Below are 22396 nucleotides of genomic sequence, written 5' to 3' on the forward strand. Positions count from 1 at the left end.
CACAGGAGCATAGGTTTAGAGTTTTAATTGCTTTTACATTATGGAAGTCTGTGAATTTTAGCCAGTAAAATGAGTAAATTAATCAAATAAAATGTGTTTGCCCTATTTGCAGATTAATCAAAAAAATATTTCCCACAACAGAGAGAGAAGTCAGAATAAATAAAAGAAACAACAAAAGTACAAAAATCTGTCCACAAAAGATTAGTGCAGTGAGACAGTAACAAAATGAACCGTTAACATCAGCGTCTTTTTTATACAAGAAAAGTTCTGGTGGGGTATAAACGATGAATGATTTCAAAAGACATTTTCTTTACTTTGTTGGTTAACAGGAATTTCGATGGAAAGGTCAAATTCTCTTCCACTCCAGGTCCCAGTATAAATTATTCCCATAAGGAACGGCCACTGGGACACAAATTGTGTCTTTCTGCACTGGAGTCCTCCCTGCATGCCAGATGGTGAGGAGAAACCCACTGTGTCTGTATCACGTACACTGAGTGTAGGAGAAAAGAACTACTCAGAGCCGGATAAAGAAGGATTAGCTGTAATATTTGGTGTACAGTATCTCCATCAGTACTTGTATGGCAGGATGTTTATGATTATCATGGATCATAAGGCATTGATACGTTTGTTTCATGAGATGAAGGTGGTGATACCAGAACGGCGTTCTTGCCCCATGCTGGAACAGCTACATCACAGTCGGGAATGAGCCGCGTGAAGGGCCTGGCCAGAAGTTACCTGTGGTGGCCACATATGGAGACTGACATTGAGCATGAGGCAAAGTCCCGCATTACTTGTCAAGAACACAGACACAGGCCTGCTGCACCCCTGAGAGTGGTGAGCGGTGCAAACTTTCAAGGAAAAAAGGAAAGAAAAGAAGCAGGAGACCTCTGGAGCATATGAGAGACTGATAATAACAGGAAGGGGCACTGACAGGATTTTACTGTTATAGTGAAGTCTGTCGGATGGCTGGTTAATTAGTAGTGAGTGAAATTTGAGTTAATTTTGTGGGGTTTGTTTTATATTTATATATATAAGGTTAAGTTTTTATATGGGTATTTTATTTACTAATTAAACTACAGAGTAGTTTCAGTTAAAGGGGGAGGAACATTATGAAGTAACAGTTGGTGCACACGGTTTTGACCACCAGGGGGCAGCAGTGTTTTGAGTGCTGTGCCGGTGTCTTTATGTCCAGTTCCGGAAATTAAGCGATGGCTGAGGTCGAAGCCGTCTCTGTTATTCCTTAACGCTCAAAATATTACAAAGAAATTAAAATTTGCTTCTGCTTTGCTCTGATGTGCAGAAGGACAAAACGTTTTTTCTTTCTATCCGCCTGAAGAACTTTTGTAACGCAACTACACAACTAAATGTAGTCCAGTAACGCGTTACATAAGTAAGGCGTTACATTAACGCCTTACTGGAAATGTAAAGATGGCATTTTAACCAATGCTGCTTATTGTTCTACAGAACCGTGTTGTTCCGGTGTCCGGCCGCACGTGGAGCTCGCTCACGCTGCAGGTGGAACAAACGCTCGCGCGCTCACAGCTGACGGCGGAAGTAGCCTGACGTCACTGAGATTTCGGGAGCAAAGATGGCGAACACCTTCCAGAGTTTCAGCTTGTAAGTGCTGCAGAACGAAACAGTAACATCACACAGCCTGGTTTACGGTCCACGCTGCGTGGAGAGGCGTGCCCGTCTTTAGTAGGAGTGTAACTACAACGACACGTTTGAGTTACGTTCCGTCAGCTTCTCGTTAATTGTCGAGGAGCTGACGCTAACGTCCGTTTTATCCCAACTTGTTTTGTTTTTTTAAACAATTTCAGTTGTTTCTAATCACATTTAAATAACACATTTAAATATGGACGCGAGCAAACGCAACTTAGTAACTGAGCTTCTAAGCGAGGTTAGAAGATGTGATGGAGCCATGTTCCAGAGCAGTAACCGGCTCCTTCAGCGCTGCTAATGTGAGCTGCCCACGGGCTCATGGTGGCTTTTAAACCGGGTCTTGTCTTTCGCATCAGGCGCACCACACCAGAGAAGTTTTACATAGAAGCTTGTGATGATGGCTCCGTGGATGTCCTGGCTATTGACAGGGTGTCAACTGAGATGACTCTAACAGGTAAGCAAATGGACACGCCCCCTGCCAAAGGTCGGGATGCTGTCTAAAAATGTAGAAGAAAACAAACGACTGAGACCATTTAAACCTTTAATGAAAAGCCCAAAGAAAACCTCTGCTCGTTATGGTGAATGGACAGCTCTGCTCTGCCTGAGCACTTTACACAACCTGCCTCATTCACCCCGCAGCTGTTTCTGTGTAAGCGCTTTCCATCTAACAGTCACACTGCAGCCCGGGTCGCTACCTTGCTGAAGGATATTTGGCATGTAGACTGAAGCACAGGTAGCAGATGATCGGCTCCACATGCTGAGCTGCAGCTCAAAATGGCATTTAAGTTTATTGTTATTTAAATATGGAATTAAAGGAAGTTTATAAAATTCAAAAGATTTTTTTGCCAGTCTTGATAGAACTTTTTATTGTGCTATTTCTTACTTCCTGTATTGTCTGTTTTTGTTACTGTTTGGACTGGAGCACTGTTAATTTCCCCTAGAGATCAATAAAGTATTCTGATTCTGATTTGAGCCATAGTTTATTTATAAAGCAATTTATTAAACAACACATGGCCGACCAAAGTGCTGTACAACAGGAATATAAAAAGTACAATAAAAACATATAAAAATACAATAAGAAAGACACTTCTTTAAGTAACACTTCAGTATATCTAGCTAAACTGTATTTTGTGTGAACATTAAAATAGGAAATGTTTTCTAGATCTTATAAAAAACGAAACAAAAACATCTCCCATTAAATTTAGTTGATTTGGCAGATAGTGATTTAGATTTCCCGTCTGCATGCTAAACATCCTTGAGCACGATAGTAACCCCAAGTTGCTCTCTGATCCATCAGAGTGTGAATGTTTGATTTAAAGCATAGTTAAAAGCGCTTGTATAAATGGGCTGCACATAAGTGGTGCGCGTTCGCTGTCAAAATAAAAGACGTGCACCAGATAAGAAGTTGGACCGCGCGTTTGCATACATAAGATATTTGACCACATAACATCCACAGAGTATTTTGATTCTGAAGACAATGTGTGGCTAAGTGTTAAACACGTTTGAGGATACTTTCCTTCTTAGTTGTTATTGTTTTGTTATTTCTTTTTTGGCGTGGGCTGAAATTGTGGGAGTGCCAAGATTTTCTCTGATCTTCAGTTGATTTCTTTTCTCTGTTGGGCTGCAGTAAGTCTGGAGAGTAGATCATGAAACGATAATAGATGCCCTCCTTAGTTATAATCCCAGCTTCGATGATGTTACAGATATATTTCCTGTGTCCATAAAAACCATTGTTGTGTCCCTGTCGCCCTTCTCAGTGAGACAGGATGTCCCTGCATCAGCTGAGACCAGGCCAATATGTGGACTGATGGGAACTATACGCTTAGTGGCAGGTAAGATCAGCATGCACACAGTATGGAGATACATTATTCTACTGTGAAATATTGGAAGTTGGATAATCCAGTGCATTTTTGCTCTGCTTTCTCCTTTTTCTGGAAGGCATGTACCTGGTTGTCATCACAAAGAAGAGGAAGGTGGGAGATCTGCTGGGCCATGCTGTGTGGAAGGCTCTGGACTTTGACGTAATCTCCTATAAAAAGACAATACTGCACCTCACAGACAACCAGGTAGTGTCTTCTGATTCTGCGCCTTAGTAGAATTTAGCAGAACAACCTTTAACAGCAGTAACACAAAGGAAACACATCATTGTGGAGGACTTTTGTCTTCTTTACAGAGTTCCTTCAGTTCACTGAGGTTTGCAGCCACGTGTTTATACACAGAAATCTAAAAGTCCAGAGAGTTTTGAACTTTAAATGCAGCAACTGCATCACCGTCTTGTCTTTTTTCAGCCATTGTGTTACAGATTTGCTGCTGAGCTTGAGATGGATGTGCTGTTGACCCAGTTTTAGCTAGGCTTTGCTGTGGAGCACACGTGTTGGCCTCACATTTGATGGTAGATACTTTGGTATGCTCATGACTTCATGGTCCACTCGGTGCCTGTCAGGTCCCCGTGTCCTGTGGATAGAAAACAAATCCAAATGACCCCTGAAGTATTTTTGCTAATGTGTTTGGTTTGTGCTGTGTACTACGGCCCAACATCTCCTCTATTGCACAATCTGACAGGAAGTTAAATTTACTGGGACGTCCAATCGACAAGATTGACCCGTAATGATTATGGTTTGTGAAAGAATCGAGAACGAGCGTGTGGATAATCTTTCTCACTGATGGACACCAGTGATCTCCACGGGCGTGTCTTTGGAGAGTTAGTGCACTCCCAGAACAGTGTTCCTGAAGTTAAAATTCAATTAATTGAATTCATTTTTTAAGCAAATTTGTCAGATGGTTCAATAAACTCTCCATTAAAAAAAAAAATTGTTTTATTGTTCAGAGTTAAAACGATGTCACGTTAGAATATTAAGCTTCAAAGTAGTTAAACTTGTTCCAGTGAACAAAGATTTGCACTGGCTGCTGCGCTCTGCTTTGTGTTGTATTATGTTTAAATGTTTAAGTAAAAAAACGTATTGCTCATTTCCTTTGTAACAATCCCAACTGGTAGTCTGAGCATAGAGTTAACCCCGAACACAGCCCGGTTACGATGCGACCCTTCAAGTTTAGCTTGAATAGAATTGTCTGTCCATATGCTAATCAAGTCCAAAACCTCAGTTTCTGTCCATTGACTCGCTCCGTCTCCAGTTACCGCCGTGCTGTCTCGCTTGTCTTCTCCGGAGCTGATAATCGGCGTCTGTCTTGTGTCAGCGTAAAAGACAGATTTCATGCAACATGACCATCAAACAGCAGTCGCTCTCTAAAACATCGGATATGTATCGGATTCAGCACCACATACGAAAGTGACCCAGGTCCGATTTGAAAATATGGGATTCGTGCCGTTCACACTGTCACAGCACGGTCGTATACGGGTCACATAGGGTGATGTGCTTTGGCCTGCAGTGTGAACGTAGCCTTTGTACGCATGTTCAGATGTTCCTTACGTGAAACATTATTGCTCAAGCAGAGATCACAGCTGCTTCACCCAGGTTGTATTGTCGGCTCGTGTGTATCTCTTGCTTTGTTGCTGGATTTATTTCTTGTTGCAGATGCAAGACAACAAGACCTTCCTGTCCATGATTAACAGCATGCTTCATGCAGACGGTTTCTACTTTGCAACCGACTATGATCTGACACACACTCTGCAGCGCCTGGCAAACACCAGCCCAGAGTTTCAGGAGATGAGCCTTCTGGAGAGGGTAAGATGTTTCTGATGTAAAGTCTTTGAACTGTTTGTGTATTTGGACGACTGTGTGGCTGCAGTTCAGGGCTTAGCTGGAAGCACTTCTTTTTTCAATAATGGTTTAGAGCAGGGGTGTCCAACTCCAGGCCTCGAGGGCCGGCGTCTTAGATCTCACCCTGGGTCAACACACCTGAGTCACATGATTAGTTCATTGCCAGGCCTCTGGAGGTCATTTAGCCATTTAGATCAGCTGTGGATCAAGGACACATCTAAACCCTGCAGGGACACCGGCCCTCGAGGCCTGGGGGCCCCTGGTTTAGAGGTTGGTTTTTTGTTAAAATATGGACGTGTCTCAGTCACTAATTCCACATGTACCAGTTATCACTAACAGGGTGTTGACCAGCAAAGTTAAGCTTTTTAACGCTGCACTTGTTTAATTCATTCAAGTGTGAGCGAGGAAGATTCAATTCAATTTTATTTATATAGCGCCAAATCACAACAACAGTCGCCTCAAGGTGCTTCATAGATACAGAGAAAAACCCAACAATCATGTGAGCCCCTATGAGCAGCACTTTGGAGAGCTTGTATCTCTGACCTCGGGTAGGGTGAGACCATCAAATCATGGTTAAACATGTTGGACACACAGCGATAAATGATCATAATATGGAAATCCAACAAAATTCTATATACTTTGCTTCCAAGGAGCCAGACTCTGATTTTCTTTTTTTGTGTTGAAAGTGCTCTTGAGCAATAGTTCAGGCTCCTAACTCACGGCATGAACCTGGGTTGTGTCTACACACAAAAAGGCAACTAAGCAGTGAACAAGTTTTAAATTAAAGTCTGTTTAGGCAGCCTATCATAAAACAACATCATTTGTTCCCATTTCTACTTGAATATGGCAAAGATAACACCGTTTAATGTTTTTGCACCAACAAGTTGATTGCCAAAGAGCTCTTAAACATACCTATACTGTTTGGTGCTTCTTAAAAATCAGAGGCCGAATAGAGGAAAGAGTAAAAGCTACAGGACCTGGACACAGGACATGAGACATGCGTCTGGATTGTCAGTTGAGCCTGTTTATCAAAGCCTCCTCAGGAATGATAGCAGAGTGGCTGTCAAGAATTTATTGTTAAGGACGGGAAGCAGGGAGAAAATGCTGAGGTATGCCGAATCACACGAGAACAGGATTGAAAATCAACAAGTCTCATGAAGTGATGAATCCAAACATTTGGCTCTTATTATCATCGCTGTGCACTCAGAGGTCTAAAGAGAGGTCCAACAGTGAGTGTCTGCAGCTATCAAAATCAATGGCATTATGAATGAAGAAAAGCACCATCAGATTTTGCTCCACTATATAAGAACTTCTGGAAAACATCTTGTTGACAGCAGCATTTTACATTTGACCCCAAACATGCTTCCAGTCCAGGAGAATCATACCTGAAAACCTCACATAACACTGTTCGGAGCTCAGACCTCAACATTATTGAAGCAGTGTAAACAGTGTAAAAGACAGCAAAACATCCAAAGAAGATCTCTGAATGTTCTCCAACATGCCTGGAGAACTACTCAAATCAACTTTATTTACACAGCGCCAAATCACAACAACAGTTGCCTCAAGGTGCTTTATATTGTAAAGTAGATCCTACAATAATAGATACAGAGAAAAACCCAACAATCATATGAGCCCCTATGAGCAGCACTTTGGCGACAGTGGGAAGGAAAAACTCCCTTTTAACAGGAAGAAAGAACCAGGCTCAGGGGGGGGGCGGGGCCATCTGCTGTGATTGGTTGGGGTGAGAGAAGGAAGACAGGATAAAGACATGCTGTGTAATAACAGATATGATTCAATGCAGAGAGGTCTGTGAACACATAGTGAGTGAGAAAGGTGACTGGAAAGGAAAAACCCAATGCATCATGGGAATCCCCCAGCAGCCTACGTCTATTGCAGCATAACTAAGGGAGGATTCAGGGTCACCTGGTCCAGCCCTAACTATATGCTTTAGCAAAAAGGAAAGTTTGAAGCCTAATCTTGAAAGTAGAGATAGTGTCTGTCTCCTGAATCCAAACTGGAAGCTGGTTCCACAGAAGAGGGGCCTGAAAACTGAAGGCTCTGCCTCCCATTCCTGAAGCTGCTGAAGAGGCTTGAAACTGTGTTGATAACTCAAGCTGGTCATACCAAATATTGACTTTCAAGTTTGTTAGGACTGTAAGAACTCAGTATGAGCTGTGTTATCATTTATGCTAGAATATGTTTCAATAAATTGCTGCACCTATTTCCTGTTTTCTTAACAAAATATAAAGAACGGGGTGGTTTAGGACAGAGGACTGTACGTTATCTCAGTTAATAGTAGCTTCGGCTTGATTTGCAATTCTGTATCTGTTCTTGTTTCAGGCAGATCAGCGATTTGTGTGGAACGGACACTTGTTGAGAGAATTCATAGCACAGCCAGAGGTAAGATCCAATTATTTAGTGAGTAAGGAAGATTATAAAAAGCACAAGAAAACATTTAGCATGGTGAAGGAAATCCCTTCAGTCCATAAGGCTCTAGAGTTTGTTTCATTGTGAGCAATTAAGAAAAGAAGAGAGGCAAGGCTGCAGTAATCCAAAACACACTAGAAGCATTTCTATGACTTGATGAGGAAAACATCAACCATCAAAGTGATGGAGTGAGGAAAAGTGTGGCACAAAACAAGGTAGGATGATGAGCTCCAGCACCCTCTCATCTGATGAAAATTCCTAATGTACTGATCATTTACCTGCTGCCAGAGGCACCAGGGTGAATTCACTCCAGCAACATTTTACGATTTAGCAGGAAAACGATGGTACATGTAGCCAACGTAACCAAGGAGCTTGTGTCATGGAAACTTTGAAATGTTCAAGTCAGTCAGCGAGACGACTTAAGGAGTTGATGCTGTTTTCAGTGAATCGTGTCATCGGGAAAAATAAAAACAGCAGATGTGTAGCTGCAAAACGGCTTCAGCTAATAAGTTTGTCTCCTGCAGTTCTATACAGAAGCAAAGCTGCTGAGCTCACCGTCCATTTTTCATTTTCCAAAATATGTGTAACTGTGGAGAAGGTCCGCCTGTAGCAGACAGTTTCATTTCAACATGTTTAAATATTCTGCTGCTGTACATAGAAACATTTACCGCTGCTCTCCTTTCACAGCTGCACATGTTTGTGTTTCCTGTTGTCCACGGCTGTATCCTTTCCTGTTTCCTTAGTGAATGGCAGCTTTCATGTTACCTGTGTAAAGTGGAACTGGACGGTGTCATTTAATGACCACTGAAGCAGACTGGTCTGTGCGCTCTAAATGCTTTGTTGTGATTGCTGGAGCACTTTTTTCTTCTTCTTGACAGAAAACTATCAGATGAGTAATAACATAACAATAAAAACATCCAGAGGACGTTGTTTAAAAATGTACCGCAGTGTAGATGTTTCGTACCACTAGACTAAACTTGAGTAAACCTTACAAATGTTTCATACTCAATTTTTTTTGGCAATGAGTCTTTAATATCATATCCCTACATGTGGTGATGTTTCCTGTCAGCACTGTTGTGTCCTTAACACGTGCTAATCAGTCATCACTGTGAAGTCGAGCTGCATCAGTGGAAAGGTGTTTGAGTGGAGCGTTATCTCCAGGAGGAGCTGTTTCAGAGCAGGGGTCCGCTACTATGTCCGAGGTAATTTATGTCCTTTGAGCTAGGGCTGGGTTTTGATGATCGATTCATCGATTAAAATCGATTCTCGCTTGGATAACGTGATATCGAGTCATTAAAATCCAGATTTTTTTAATATGAATTTATTTTGCCCAAAACGCCAGAATCTCAGGTGAAACCTCACAAAATATCAACACACACAGCGCGGCCCCGCCGACGGATCAGAATCAGTGAGCTGTGACTTTCTCACCGACGCCACGGACACGGTCGGGGCTGAAAGCTCGCTGACTCTGATGTGTCGGCGGGTCGAGCTTTGTGTTCACGCCCTTTTTGCGCTGATTCAGAAGCTGTTAGTTTATCTCTCTCCAAACAACATTGATCCAAACTAAGCTTCACATAAACATCGTCATGGATTCACTCTGACTTTTGCTGTTTTGCACGTCATGCACAGCTCTCTCCCTCTCTCTGTGTACTTCAACAACAGTTTCCCGTCTACAAATCTGTTTTCTTCATTATTCGCTTGCTTGTTACGCACAAGTCTACGTTGTTTACAGGCTGTCGGCCGCTGTTTTTTCCTTTTACTAAGAAAACCTAATTTCTGCCGTTCAACAGGCTTCTGAACAAATTTAAACTTTTTAAAATTATACAAAATGCAAAACGCCGTGTCTCTAATCAAACCGCTGTAACGTCAGAGGTGATGTTCATTGTTGATTAATGGTTTTCTTTCGTTTTTGATCGACTGCAGAATATTTTTATAAAATCCCAGAACAGGAAAATCTCCTTCATGTGTTTCTGTTTTATCTTCAGCTGCTTTGACACAAAGGCCTCTGCTGTGACGCTCACACCTTTGATAAAGTCTGGAAAGTGTCAGCTTCCTTTTTATAGATACAAAAAGATGTAAATGTACTGATCTGAATTATAATATTTCTGACTGTCTGAGGCAAAATTTCCCAGATTCAAATCGAATCGATTCTAGAAACCAGCCCTGACCGAATGTTCTGGCTGCTTTATGTCTCTGAAGAAATGTTCTCAGTAAATGCATTTTGTGGTATTTTCTTCTGTTTTTATAACAACACTAAAAAGATTAGAAGAATTTACAGAAAGGATATTGTTGTTCTGGGAGGATCCTGCTGTGTTTGACACATACTATCCACCTGAGCAGTGTAGCAGACACAGCCTGGCTCCACCTGTTCAAGTGGCCCAGCGCACACGTTGCTTAACTGCAGGTGGGTACATGCAGCGAGCGCACGAGTCATTTGAACATAGTGGAGTCAGTGCGTTTGCACCTCAAGTCAGTGACAAGCTAATCAGCTCCTCATGACTTTGAAGGATTCAGATAACCGAGTTTGTCAACAGTTTTTGTGTGTGTTTGTGTGTTTTTGTTGTAGGCATTGATTCAGAAGGACACGCTGCTAACTATGTGGAAACAGAGCAGATAGTGCAGTACAACGGTGCAAAGGCTTCTTTTGTTCAGGTGAGCCAAACACTTAGTGCTCCAGCAGAGATTACATGAAATCTGCCGTTCAGACCAACGATAGCAAATAGGAAAATGTTCAGTAAGTGAAGGAACATGGGTCCAAAAGCTTCCTTCAGTCTGGGTGCAAAAAAGTTTACTCTAAAAACAATGTAAAAAGATGAAGAAACAGAAAAATTCCAAAAAGTTGATTCTGTTCATCTGGACGAAGCGTTTCATCAGGTGACCTGTGAGCGAGTGTGGCATTTACTTACCTGGATGATTGAAGACAAATCGTGTTCAGAAATTCAACAGATTAACATCTAAATCACTGCAAAGGCACCTGAGACCAAGTCTGGGAGAATGCTAAATATCTGAGTGCAATGAAGTAAAAGCAGTCCAAATGCAAGTCTCACACCGAGCCCACGTATATAACTCAGGCCTTACTCTGCCCTAAGTGTAAAATAGAGGTGGACAACCTCACTCACTGTCTGTGCTCATGCAGAAAAATACAGCAGTATTGTTCATAAAGTGTGACCTGGATCAGATCTCTGCTGCCGCTGAACCCGTCGTGTTTGCTGCTCCGAATGACAAAATCGGGGAGATTAGAAAAGCAGCTTTACAGGCTGTTAACATCTGTGCAAGCAAGTGCGTCCTTTTGAACTGGATCACGGACAAGGCCCCATCTAAACCTCAGAGACAGTGGACTGTACTGAAATGTGTGTCATTGGGTTACCTAACATGCGAGTTACATAGTAGGGACAATGTGTTTGATCAAATATGGGACCCTTCATGTTGTTTGGATATTTCAGCTATTTTCACACAGGCGCTGGTTTAATGTAACGTATGGATGTATAGCTTAATCTATTAAAGTTAATATCTCAAGCCATACATGTCTCCACAGTTGGGTCTTTTTGAGCGACCAAGAGCTTCATGGGCTCATCCTGTAGACACGCTTCAGAAACTCTGCCTTCTCTGGGTCTCTCCTCTGATTTCAAATTCTCGTTGTTAATGGTGTGTTTGCAGACCAGAGGCTCCATCCCCTTCTACTGGTCCCAAAGGCCTAATCTCAGGTACAAACCAAAACCACAGATCAGCAAAACAGTCAACCATGTAAGTTCTTTACATGCAGATTCAAGTGAAAAAACAAATACCTGTTGTTTATCTTCATTTCTGAAATCTTCCTGTTTTTGTCGTAGCTGGACGGATTCCAGAGACACTTTGACTCCCAGATCATCCTCTATGGAAGACAAGTCACTTTGAACTTGGTGAGAACAATCCGTTAGCTACTGCTTTTTGCATTTACAAGACCATGATATAACCTCACAGTCAAATGAAATAACAGCAAACCCACACATACCCATATGCAATCGTTTGCAAAGGCTCTTTGTTTTATTTGTTCTGTTCTTTCACAGATAAACCAAAAAGGCTCAGAAAAGCCGTTGGAGCTGGCATTCGACAACATGGTCACAAACTTGGGTAATGGCTTGATCAAGTAAGATTACCACTAATTCAGCCTCAGGCTTCATCTGTCTGGCATTTACTCGACATCCTGCTTTCCTCAGGTAATTAAAGCCTCGCTTTTGTCTAGGTACATAGCTTTTGACTTTCATAAGGAGTGCAGCCACATGAGGTGGCACCGCCTTCAGATCTTACTGGACATGGTTGCTGAAATGCAGGATGACTTTGGGTCAGTGAGCTAGTAGAGCAGCTTGTGTCTGTCCAATAGTAATACACTCTTCATGAGAAGTAATGTTGTGCATATGGATGCAGATATTTCCTAGTGGATGCAGATGGAAAGGTGCTGTTAAATCAGGAGGGAACTTTTCGGAGCAACTGCATGGACTGTTTGGATCGTACAAATGTCATCCAGAGCCTGCTGGCCCGACGCTCTCTTCAGTCACAGCTGCAGGTATTAAATGCATAGTCACATATAATAATGCGTAATGGTTCTCACATGCAAGAACTTGCTTATCCTTCAGCACCATCAGGAAACCTTGAAGTACTTTACTGTACAAGCACATTTACACACATTTAGACGTATGAGTCATGTTTTCTGTTTCTGTTCACCACCACAAGGATTTTAAACCCAACAGTCAGTATGTGACTAAAGTGATTCAAGGGTTTAACAAAAACAGGAAGTTTTTCCAGTCAGTGGAAAGGACCTCGACATTTTGAGGTAGAGCAACGCACAACCATGTTTTTCATATACTGCTCTTGAGCTGTGCTGGTCTGCTTTTCCCCTGCAAGCTAAATTCTGAATTCTACTGATGGCTGAGCTGGTTACCCTAAAGGTTTGGTGAGCTCTGTGGTTTATTTGGGCTCTCGACCCGTCCTCGAGCTCCCTCGCTTCCATTGGACCGTATTTCCTTTTAGATTGCTGGAATTCATTTTTCATTAACTGCAAATCAGTTAATGTAATAATTTTGCTAAACTCCTTAAATCTGAGCTGAAGGTCATTATTTGGTTTAAAATCTAACACAGTACGTGTGCAGAGGCCAAATTACAGAAGTGCTTTCATGTGTAAACAGAAAGAATGCACAAATAAATAAACAGCATGTGATACTGATACGAACATGATACTGCTTTATTTAACTGGTGATGATTAATTGTACACATTACACCTTGATACAAAGCCTGTATAAAGGTAAAGGCTCAAATCTGTGTAACCTGTTTGCACTGTGCTCAGTCTGAGCAGCCTTGAAGTGGCCACTTTCTGCTTTAATGCTTCCTTCAGGTTGTTGGTCTGTTTGGGGTTTCACTGATCCCTAACAATGTGGTCAGAGACGATAAGAACAGTAACAGACTGAACTAGCTCGAGTCTAAATATCCACAATATTACAGAGATTAAATATATATCGTGTACATTTTACTCTAATCTATAAAACGTCGTTACTTTCACTGCAGAGGATGTGCGCTATTGTACTATTGTATCAGTGGAGGAGTTGTACAGGGAGATGGCCACAGACAGGAATGATTTCCTGTGGCGTTCAGTGGTGCATTATGGGTAATCTCAGCCTCTCAGTGAACGTGCTCCTGTGACTGGCCAGCATGTCATGGAGGTATTGTCCAGCCTCATCTTGGACAACATCCGCCTCTCCGACACCACCTTAAGGAGTCCAGCTCCGTCCCCGCAGCATTACTGGCCTTACGGATCAGTTTGAGTGTTTGGCATCTGTGACCCTCAGCCTGCTCCCCCAGCGTGCAGCAGCATAGAGGATGGCACTGCCACAACAGACAGCATCGTCTGACAGATGTTAAAAGACCTTAACCACTTGTGCAGTGTTGTTTTTAATCCAGTCCAGGTTATTATCTATGTACTCCAACGGACTTGTAGTCTTCCACGATGTCCACTTCAACCCACTTCCCCCAGTGCTCTGCCTCTTCACTGTCACTGATGCATTCATGATCAGAAAACCTCTGATGGCAGGTTTCTGTGCAGTGGCTGAAGTCTGTGGTGTACACGGTGAAGAGGAAAGAAGAGAGGACGGTCCCTGTGTTGCTGATCACCTGACACACAATGTTGCATCAGCAATCCAGGACACCAGAGAGGCATCCACCTGCATCGCTGTCAGCGTATCACCCAGGAGGGTTGGCCTGATAGTGTTGAACGCCTGGAAAAGTCAAAAAACATGACCCTCACAGTGCTCGCCGGCTGGTCCAGATGTGCATAGACACCATTGAGCAGGTAGATGATGGCGTCCTCCAGGCCTGCCTGGGAAGTCAGTGACACAGGTCTGCAATCCTGGGGTCACTGGAATGTGTCGACTTTGGTACAGGACCAGGGCAGGACGTCTTCAGCACTGGGAGCCTCTGCAGACTCAGACTCATGAACAGAGGGAGAGAGTGGCTGAGCGTTTACTGCAGTGTCAAATCTGTTGAAAAACACATTGAGCACATTAGCCCCTTTTTAATCGGACCTACTTTGATCAGCTTGCTATGGCTCACCACAGTTGGTTTTTCCTTACACTTGAGTAGCACCTAATGTGCCTGGTTGTTGTCATTGCTGCCTAGCATCCTGTAACGTAGTTAGTATGCAACATGAATGGTACAAAAAAGGTGGAAGTGGAGGCGTCGATATACCCGCTGCTCGGTCTCTGGCTTTTCGTCAAACTCGGGGACCGTGGCTTTGTTTCGTATTTCCCTCATTGCCGGGTTACAAGAACGGCAGGTTTGACTTTCATGAACGAGACGCTCTCATGACTCATCGAGTGACGCTACTGACCAGCCAATCGCTGGGATGCAGTCTCACGACGTCACCTGCTTAGATCGCTTGGAACGTACCGGCCCCAGCTTTTAAGGAGCCCCTGTCTTTATGCCACTCCACACCTCGCTCATGCTGTTCTGCTCCAGCTTTCTCCGGTAATTATTGTCTGATGTTACCTTTCAGTAACTGAACCATGCTCACCTCCTCTCTATTGTCCAGTCTGAAGGCCTTCTTCTTGTCGTTGAGGAGGGCTTTGATGTCCTCGTCACCCACAGCTTGTTATTTGGATAACAATGTCTGAGCTGGGACAGTGGAGTCGGTGTGGAAGGTGTAGTCGGTGAAACACTCACAGTCTCCCAGTCTGTCACAAAACAGCCCTGTAGCTCCACTGAGGCCTCCTCCGACCCCCTCCTAATACTACTGTGGTCACAGGCTCCCTCTTCACAACAGGCGCATAGTGGAGGGTGAACTGAATCAGCTTTTGTCTGACCCAGCCAGTGGGGGTACAGAGGAGACTGACATTAGCATACAGTAGGTCTAAAAGTCTCTCCCCCCTGGCGGGACCGACCACATATTGTGTGAAGTTGGCAGTGACATGTTTGAAGTCACCAGAGAGGCTGTAAGCTGAGTCTGTAACCGGCCAATGGGAGAGTGAATAATGTCCCATGCAGCTGTGAGCTGTGGGGTAGCAGTGGGAGGAACATAAACAGCCACATGGGTCCTGGGTCCAACAGCGCACAGTTCAGTGTCCGGGCAACAAATCCACAACTTGATTGTTATATGAGCAGAGTTACACAACCGTTTGTTGCAAGAACAACAAGCCCTCCTTTCTGCTCACAGCTGGCGCTCTCGTCTCCTTCCTCTCTCCCCCAACATGCCCGCCCCCCCCGGTTCTGTTGCAGGTTTCTTCCTGTAAAAAGGGAGTTTTTCCTTCCCACTGTTGCCAAGTAATTGCTCATGGGGGTTGTGTGATTGTAGGGTTGTTTCCTTGCTTTGCAAAGCACCTTGAGGTGATTGTTGTTGTCTGTTGGTGCTATATAAATAAATGAAATGGAACTGAATCAGTCCCAGGCCTTTATGTTGGTGTTTTTCTTTACACTTTCACCATCATGTCAACATCTGCTTCTGTCCAAATTATAAATATGACATCAAAGAGCAAATAAAAGTATCTGAGCACACAGTTCATCAGTGAGTTCATCTAGCTGAAGGACTGTTGAGCAGCAATCTGTTGATGTCAATAAACTGGTCATTGATCATGATCAGGAGTACGTCTCCTCTCCTGAAACGTGATTAATTTGCCCTAGATGTAACTGTCTGCAATTCATCTTGGCCTTAGTTGGTGCATTAAAGCTAACCAATGACAACAAAACGTTCTGTTTGTACTGCTTTGCACTGTAGTATCTGCAGCTGTGTCCGTAGGGACAGAGGCCACATCACTCCAAGGTCACCTGTTCCTCTGAGAATAGCAGACTTGTTGCTGAGCGGGTTTTTGAAACCCTGCTGTGTCTATGATTGTTCTTCAGATCTGGGTGCTCCTCCTGGCACCTTACAGTCAAAGTAGTCCCACTGCTGTCTGCAAATGCACTGAAATTAACTCCATACCATTTTGCAGTGGGATTATATTTGCTTTGATTCTTCTAAATGAAGGCAGCAGGTAAACAAGGAAAATGTTTGCTTAAACGAGTTAAAACAGGGCTGTATTAGAAAACAGTGGCATTCAGACTCGAGAGCATTTGACAAAAGGTGTGTGTGTGTGTCTTTAGAGGATGGGAGTTCTCCACATAGGCCAGCGGATTGAAGAGCAGACAGACTTTGAGAAGATGTACAAGAATGGTGGGTGTTCCCTCACACAGCTGTAGCCTGAGTAGTAACAACTAATCAGAGTTTGTTGTTTTCATATCTAAACCCTGCCTAATATGCAGCTGGTCCTTTGCATGCTCGCAAAACCTTTTGGATCCACTGATTTTTACAGGACATCTAAAGGGCATTGTGTGGTAAACACTGCTTCAGTTTGATATGCTCTGTCCCAGCTACTATCTGGCCAGCATGATTTAGTCTTTGTCACAGTTTTACACACACACTGAGCAGAAGACTGGTCTCTTATTGCACTCTTTGACATTTTTGCTTCATGGTTAGACTATAACTTTATAAAACATTTAGTCATTGAACATTCCCACACATTGATACTCCAGTGAATGCATCAGAGAGCGTCTCAGGGTTCAGTGTCTCGTTCAAGAATACTTTGACATGCAGACTGGAGTAGCCAGGGCTTGAACGACGAACTCTCTGATTAGTAAATGACCTGCTCTGCCTCCCCTTCTGTGTTTCACACACAGCCTGGGCAGACAATGCTGACGCTTGTGCCAAGCAGTATGCTGGAACTGGTGCCTTAAAGACTGACTTCACTAGGTGAGTGTTCACAGCAAACACATGCTAACAGGTTTTTGTTTTAGCCCTGCCTGTCTTCAAGTTGTGCCATCAGAACTGACAGTCGTCTCTTCCATAATGAGGTGAAAGCAACCACCCACTCTTTCTTTGGAGTAGCTATTTCCTTTTAGCGTTTTGTTTCTGACTTGTGCTACAGTCGATTGTACTCAGTTAAAATATAAGGAGTCTTTAGAGTTGCAATAAAAAAAAGGGAACGGTGATGCTTTTCATGTGTTCATTGAACACACAGTAAAAGCTCCCAGAAAAGCCAAAATAAATGATGTCTTCAAAAGTGTGGATTGTAGATCGGGATGCACCGATCAAACTTTTCCAGTTTCAATACGAAACCAACATCTTGGCTTTGAGTATTATCGAGAACAGTACCAGTAATTAATGAACATGTTATGTCTCACTGTGAGGAAGACACTAGCAGCATCAGACCCAACGGAAAAACTGTTTTCCTACTTAAAAATACAAATTGGGGGCAGCAAGAATGGCAGCACCTCCCTCTTCCCAGCCACCTCCTCCAGGTGGCCTCTTTGCAAGGAGAAGCAACAGTACTCTGAGACCCTCTGAACTCCTCACTAGGGATGGGTATCGTTTAGGTTTTATCCGATACCAGTACCAAACCGGTACTTTTGAAATGGTGCCGGTGCTTAAACGGTGCTCAAACCGGTGCTTAAAGAATGGAGAACACACACAAAGTCCAAAAACCTCTCATGTTCAGCTGTTCAGCTCTTTTTCTTTGGTCATTTTAGCCTTTTTGGCCAGGGTGAAGGGAGTATCTGCCATCAAACAAGAAGACAGCTGCATGTAACTACGACGGTGTTTGCTAGTTCACCTTACATGCATTAATGTAATAACGTGGTTAGCCTACTCAACGTAAATTACACACGAACAACATGAAGCTACTCACGCAGAGAAGAACGGCTGCTGCTGCATCATCATCCTCATCATTTCTGCTACACTGGCAGGGCTAGGGGCCAGGACTCTCCTCTTCGGGTTCTTGGGGGATGTTGCTAACTCCGGGTCCGAAAACAGGCACCACCAGGGTAGGGTTATCGGGGTCCCAACCTGGGAGCAAGGCCTGGAGAGGGAGCTTGACGGAGAACGCCTGGTGGCCAGGCCACTGTTCTCTGCCAACTTGAAGAAGGAAATGACCCACCTTCTTGTAGGTTTGACACCCACAGGAGATGCTGTAGGGGTTGGGTCCATTGTGTGTTGGGCAGTGGGCAAGAGCAGGAGCCCTGGTGAACTGATCCGCAGCTTTCGAGGCTGGCTACTGGGACATGGCGAGGTTCTCAAGGGTGTTCATTCTGCTGTGATGCTGGGAGACTTCAGTGCTGATGAGGGCAGTGACAGCGAGACCTAGACGGATGTGATTGGGAAGAGCGTCCTGCCTGGTCTTTGCAGCTGTTGCTGGTTAGTGTTGTTAGTTAATACCTGGTTCTAGCCTGCAGAGAAGTCTAATATTTAAAGATCACTACAGCCGCACATCATCAGAATATTACAGTTTGTTTTGTTTGCGAGGGCAAAACCAAAAACCCAAATTGGATCTTGCTCTTAAAGAAAGTTTCTAACTGGCGATAGGTTCTCCTCTGTGGACCGTCCTTGAGCTCCTTCATTTTCCTGTGAGTTCTGTACTTTAACACTTATTAAAATGATAAAGTAGCTGTAAATGCTGCTGCTTTTCTTAATGGTGCTGAATTTCATGTTCATATTTCAGGACAGGGAAGAGAACACACTGGGGACTGCTGATGGACGGCTGGAACTCGATGATCCGATATTACAAAAACAACTTCTCTGATGGCTTTAGACAGGTGGGTACCAGAGACGAGCTTCATGGCTGATCCACCAGAGTCAGAGTTACAAATATATGAACCCAACAGAGTAAATTATTCACCATTTGGCTCCAGCCAGCTAGTAGAGGCACTTCCTGCCTTCGTGCTGCCGGTGAAGCAGCTGCTGCTGTTCTGGACATTTGATATTGCTTTTTAGTAGCATTTCATTACCTGATTTCTGCATTCATTTAGTGGGAAGTCAGTGGTAGCTGCCTCAGTGCACAGCGGCAGCGGTTCAGACAGATGTTGAGAGATTAATTATGAATGGAAATGCTCCGTGGAGTCTAACGCAGCAATGACGACTGCCTTATCAAATAGAAACACATGATCACAGCAGCAGGAGTTGCTGCAGACCAGAAGCACCACTGCTACCTGCTGCTGCCCTGAGCCGGTCCTTCCTCCCATTTGATTGGCAGCAGTTAACAGGTCATGTTTCATATCAGCGTTCTTTACACGTACAAACTGTTTAAATTAACCTTATTATGGTCTCACCTTTACTTATGAAGTCCACACACCGACCCTTTGTTCCTTTTTTGCACCATGGACTCACGAGCGCCCCCTATCAGTGCCTCGTTGCATGGCAGGGCACAGTTTGTGTGAGTGTGTGCAATCAGATTGTTTCATAAAAAATAGTTCATAGATCAAACCATTCGATAAAGAAACGATTTCATTTATTTGATTATCATTATTTTTTTTTATGATGACCTCTGCTGACCACACGTCACTGGTGGGTTCAGGTCGTCCTTTATGTGCTACTTCATCAGTGTGGAATAGTGTGAATGCCATATTGCAAAGTGAAATGAATCTGTTCCATCAGATACTACAGCAATATCACAATAATACAAGCTGCTAATGACTCTCACATAATCATCATGTTATGAGTAATCAGACCCCTGCAGGTAGAGTTCGCTTTACAGGCACGTATTCTTTTAAAATCAGGCCGTGAGCAGCAGGGCTCAGCACTGATGCTGTGGAGATTTGGACAACACTGTGAAATGTAAATAAAAACAGAATGCAGTGATTTGCAGATCTCATTAAGCCATATTTCTTAGTCCGAATCAAACATGGAAACATGTTTAACATGAGAAAAATATGAGCTCAGAAAAGCTCAGAGACGGGGCCATGTTCCCCACTTCTTTTAACAACAGTCCAGAATGAAGGAGCCTCTGATGAGAGGTGAAAAGTCTTCAAACACGTCCAGTCTCACTCTTTTAAAGCCATGACCTCGACGAGCTACACACCCTTCAGTGAAATAACTGCTGATCCCCTTAAAGACATCTTTGGTTGCTCTTTTGTAAGCAGAGACAAAAACTGTTAAGCTGTGTTCAGTGTGGTCCTCGTTGCTTTGTTGCATTCTACAGATCAGTAATGACATCGGTAAAATCTTAAACCTGCATACAAAAGGACTTCAAAGTCACTGCAAAATCTTTTGCAACAAAACACAGTTAAAACTGTAATTCATATAGAAGAGCGTACCTGTGATGATGCCGCTGCAAAGCAGAGTTCAGGTGGGCTGTTTTTCCTGCAGGATTCCATCGATTTATTTCTGGGGAACTATGCTGTCGATGAAGCTGACTGGACCACTCCACTGCGAGACCCCAAGGACTGGAAGTTTCTGACAGTAAGAAGAGCTCAAGAAGCTCGACTCACAACATTTTCTTTTTCTGACGTCTTTAATGTGATGCCGCTTTTCTTTCTTCTAGTTGCCCATCATCATGGTTGTTGCCTTTTCCATGTGTATAATCTGCCTTCTAATGGCCGGTAAGACTAACTGCAATAAACTGAATGCAAATAAATTTCCTCCACTGACGCAGTTCGACCTGTTGTCTCCTGTCAGGTGACACGTGGGCTGAGACGCTGGCTTACGTCCTGTTCTGGGGAACAGCCAGTGCAGTAACCGGTGGGCTTATCCTCTTTTATGGACGGGACTTTGTAGACGCTCCTAAGCTGGTCCAGAAGGAGAAGCTGGACTGAATGTGTGCGTGTGGAAAGCAGCTGGGCCCTCGCAAACTCACCACCTCGTCCTCGTCCTCACTTTATCTGCATCAGCAGGCCTGGAGCCTTTACTAACGCTGGAGCGAGGAGGTTGGTGGGCAGCGAGGGTGGCTTTGTGCACCACAGCAGGAGACTGAAGAGTGCACAGGCCTGCTGCTCTCCACACTGTAGCGGACTGACGGTCTGTCTGAACTCGACACTGAACTCAGGAGCTGTTCTGACCCGATGTCTTTGTTCCTCATTTAACTGGAATGCTGTGGACCTGTTTAAATGTGTTTCTTGTTGTTCTCCACCTCATTCCTTTTATGAAAACATGGGGATCAGACTTCAAACAGCATAGCTGTGAAGATATTCCTCATTTGCAAATTCTCATGTAGAACTGGTGTGTCCTAGGTTAGACACTGCCTGTGGTTCATAGTCTGCGTTTTAAGATCAGTTTTAGCTTGAATGGTTTTAGCTTCTTTTCTGGAGTGTTTGCAGGGATCCAAGTGTGCTCGTCCTTCAGAATCCAGTCAGCTAGAACACGATTTATGGTTGTGGAGTTAAAAACGGTCCCTTGATGAAGAAAGGGGATTCATCCTGGAAACCCTGGACCTTGAGAAAGAAAGTTGTCATTAACTCGTTTTCTTGTATTACATTGAACTATTTTGCATGTCACTTCACCAGAGGAAAAACACTCCATCTGTGTCACTGTGGTACTAAAGGATAAATCAAATCGAAACAGTATTCTCTTCACAGAGACACCATCGTGGCTGACAGTGTGCTGATGTTAGGGCGATGTCATTTCTTTGGCTCCAAATTAAAAATGACATTTATAAAAATGTTCGTCCTCTAGGTCTGTGCATGTTCATGTATTTTGAAAACACGCCTGGAGTCTTCAATATCACTTCAATTCAAATGCTTTATGTGTGCTTTATATTATCATTATTATTATTAATAAGACAAATATCTACAATATAAAAGATAAAAAGCCCAACAATCAGCGCTGTTGTGACAGTGAACAAACCCGAGCTCAGCGGGCTGTGAGGGGCAGCAGAGGGACCCGTGTGGAGCTGCGTCGGGGTTTTGCTATTTAAAATAAAAAAATGTGTTGAATAAATTTGTTTTTTCAGCTTCAAATTTATTTGTTTGGTGTCAGATTCCTTTTTCCCGTTTTTAAACACTTGAAGTTGTTGAAGTTTGTTTTTGTGAAGTCCAGTCTGTAAAACCAAATGAATGGTGAAGCACTACAGAGCTCATGCTCCCTGTGTACTTAGTACACACTCATTTAATTCCAATCTTTGGATAATAATACATTATATTTGGAGGCGCCTTTAAAGACCCTCGAGGTCACCTTACAGTAGTATGAAAACATGAGTAAAACATTTTTTAAAAAGCAAGCATGAAAGTAGAAAAGGTAAAAATAGAGATTTATTTATAGAAAGCTGAATCTGACGGCACCGCTGTGACGGCTGCAGGAAGGAACTGTGTGTGTGCAAACTGCCTCT

The 22396-nt window shown here is 43.4% G+C and overlaps 1 protein-coding gene across 1 annotated transcript; it reads left to right on the forward strand.

Annotated features, from left to right (window-relative positions):
* The first annotated feature begins 1178 nt into the window (after positions 1-1178).
* Positions 1179-22028, forward strand: sacm1lb (SAC1 like phosphatidylinositide phosphatase b). The gene is made up of 20 exons (XM_082551032.1): positions 1179-1617; positions 2019-2116; positions 3420-3494; positions 3601-3728; positions 5196-5345; positions 7722-7781; positions 8496-8529; positions 8909-9010; positions 10375-10460; positions 11466-11552; positions 11639-11707; positions 11855-11934; positions 12031-12129; positions 12213-12351; positions 16410-16479; positions 16983-17055; positions 18800-18893; positions 20443-20535; positions 20618-20675; positions 20752-22028. The coding sequence occupies exons 1-20, from the start codon at positions 1589-1591 to the stop codon at positions 20886-20888; spliced, it is 1761 nt and encodes a 586-aa protein (XP_082407158.1). The 5' UTR covers positions 1179-1588; the 3' UTR covers positions 20889-22028.
* The last annotated feature ends 368 nt before the right edge of the window (positions 22029-22396 follow it).

Source organism: Aulonocara stuartgranti (assembly GCF_965226115.1).
Source record: "Aulonocara stuartgranti genome assembly, chromosome: 11".
NCBI classification, from domain to species: domain Eukaryota; kingdom Metazoa; phylum Chordata; class Actinopteri; order Cichliformes; family Cichlidae; genus Aulonocara; species Aulonocara stuartgranti.

Bases quoted from the DNA above. Each gene is read 5' to 3' on its own strand.
- sacm1lb (XM_082551032.1), top strand. From the start codon at position 1,589: ATGGCGAACACCTTCCAGAGTTTCAGCTT. The intron at 11,935-12,030 runs GTAAGATTACCA...GCTTTTGTCTAG, and splicing joins TTGGGTAATGGCTTGATCAA to GTACATAGCTTTTGACTTTC. The intron at 20,676-20,751 runs GTAAGACTAACT...GTCTCCTGTCAG, and splicing joins AATCTGCCTTCTAATGGCCG to GTGACACGTGGGCTGAGACG.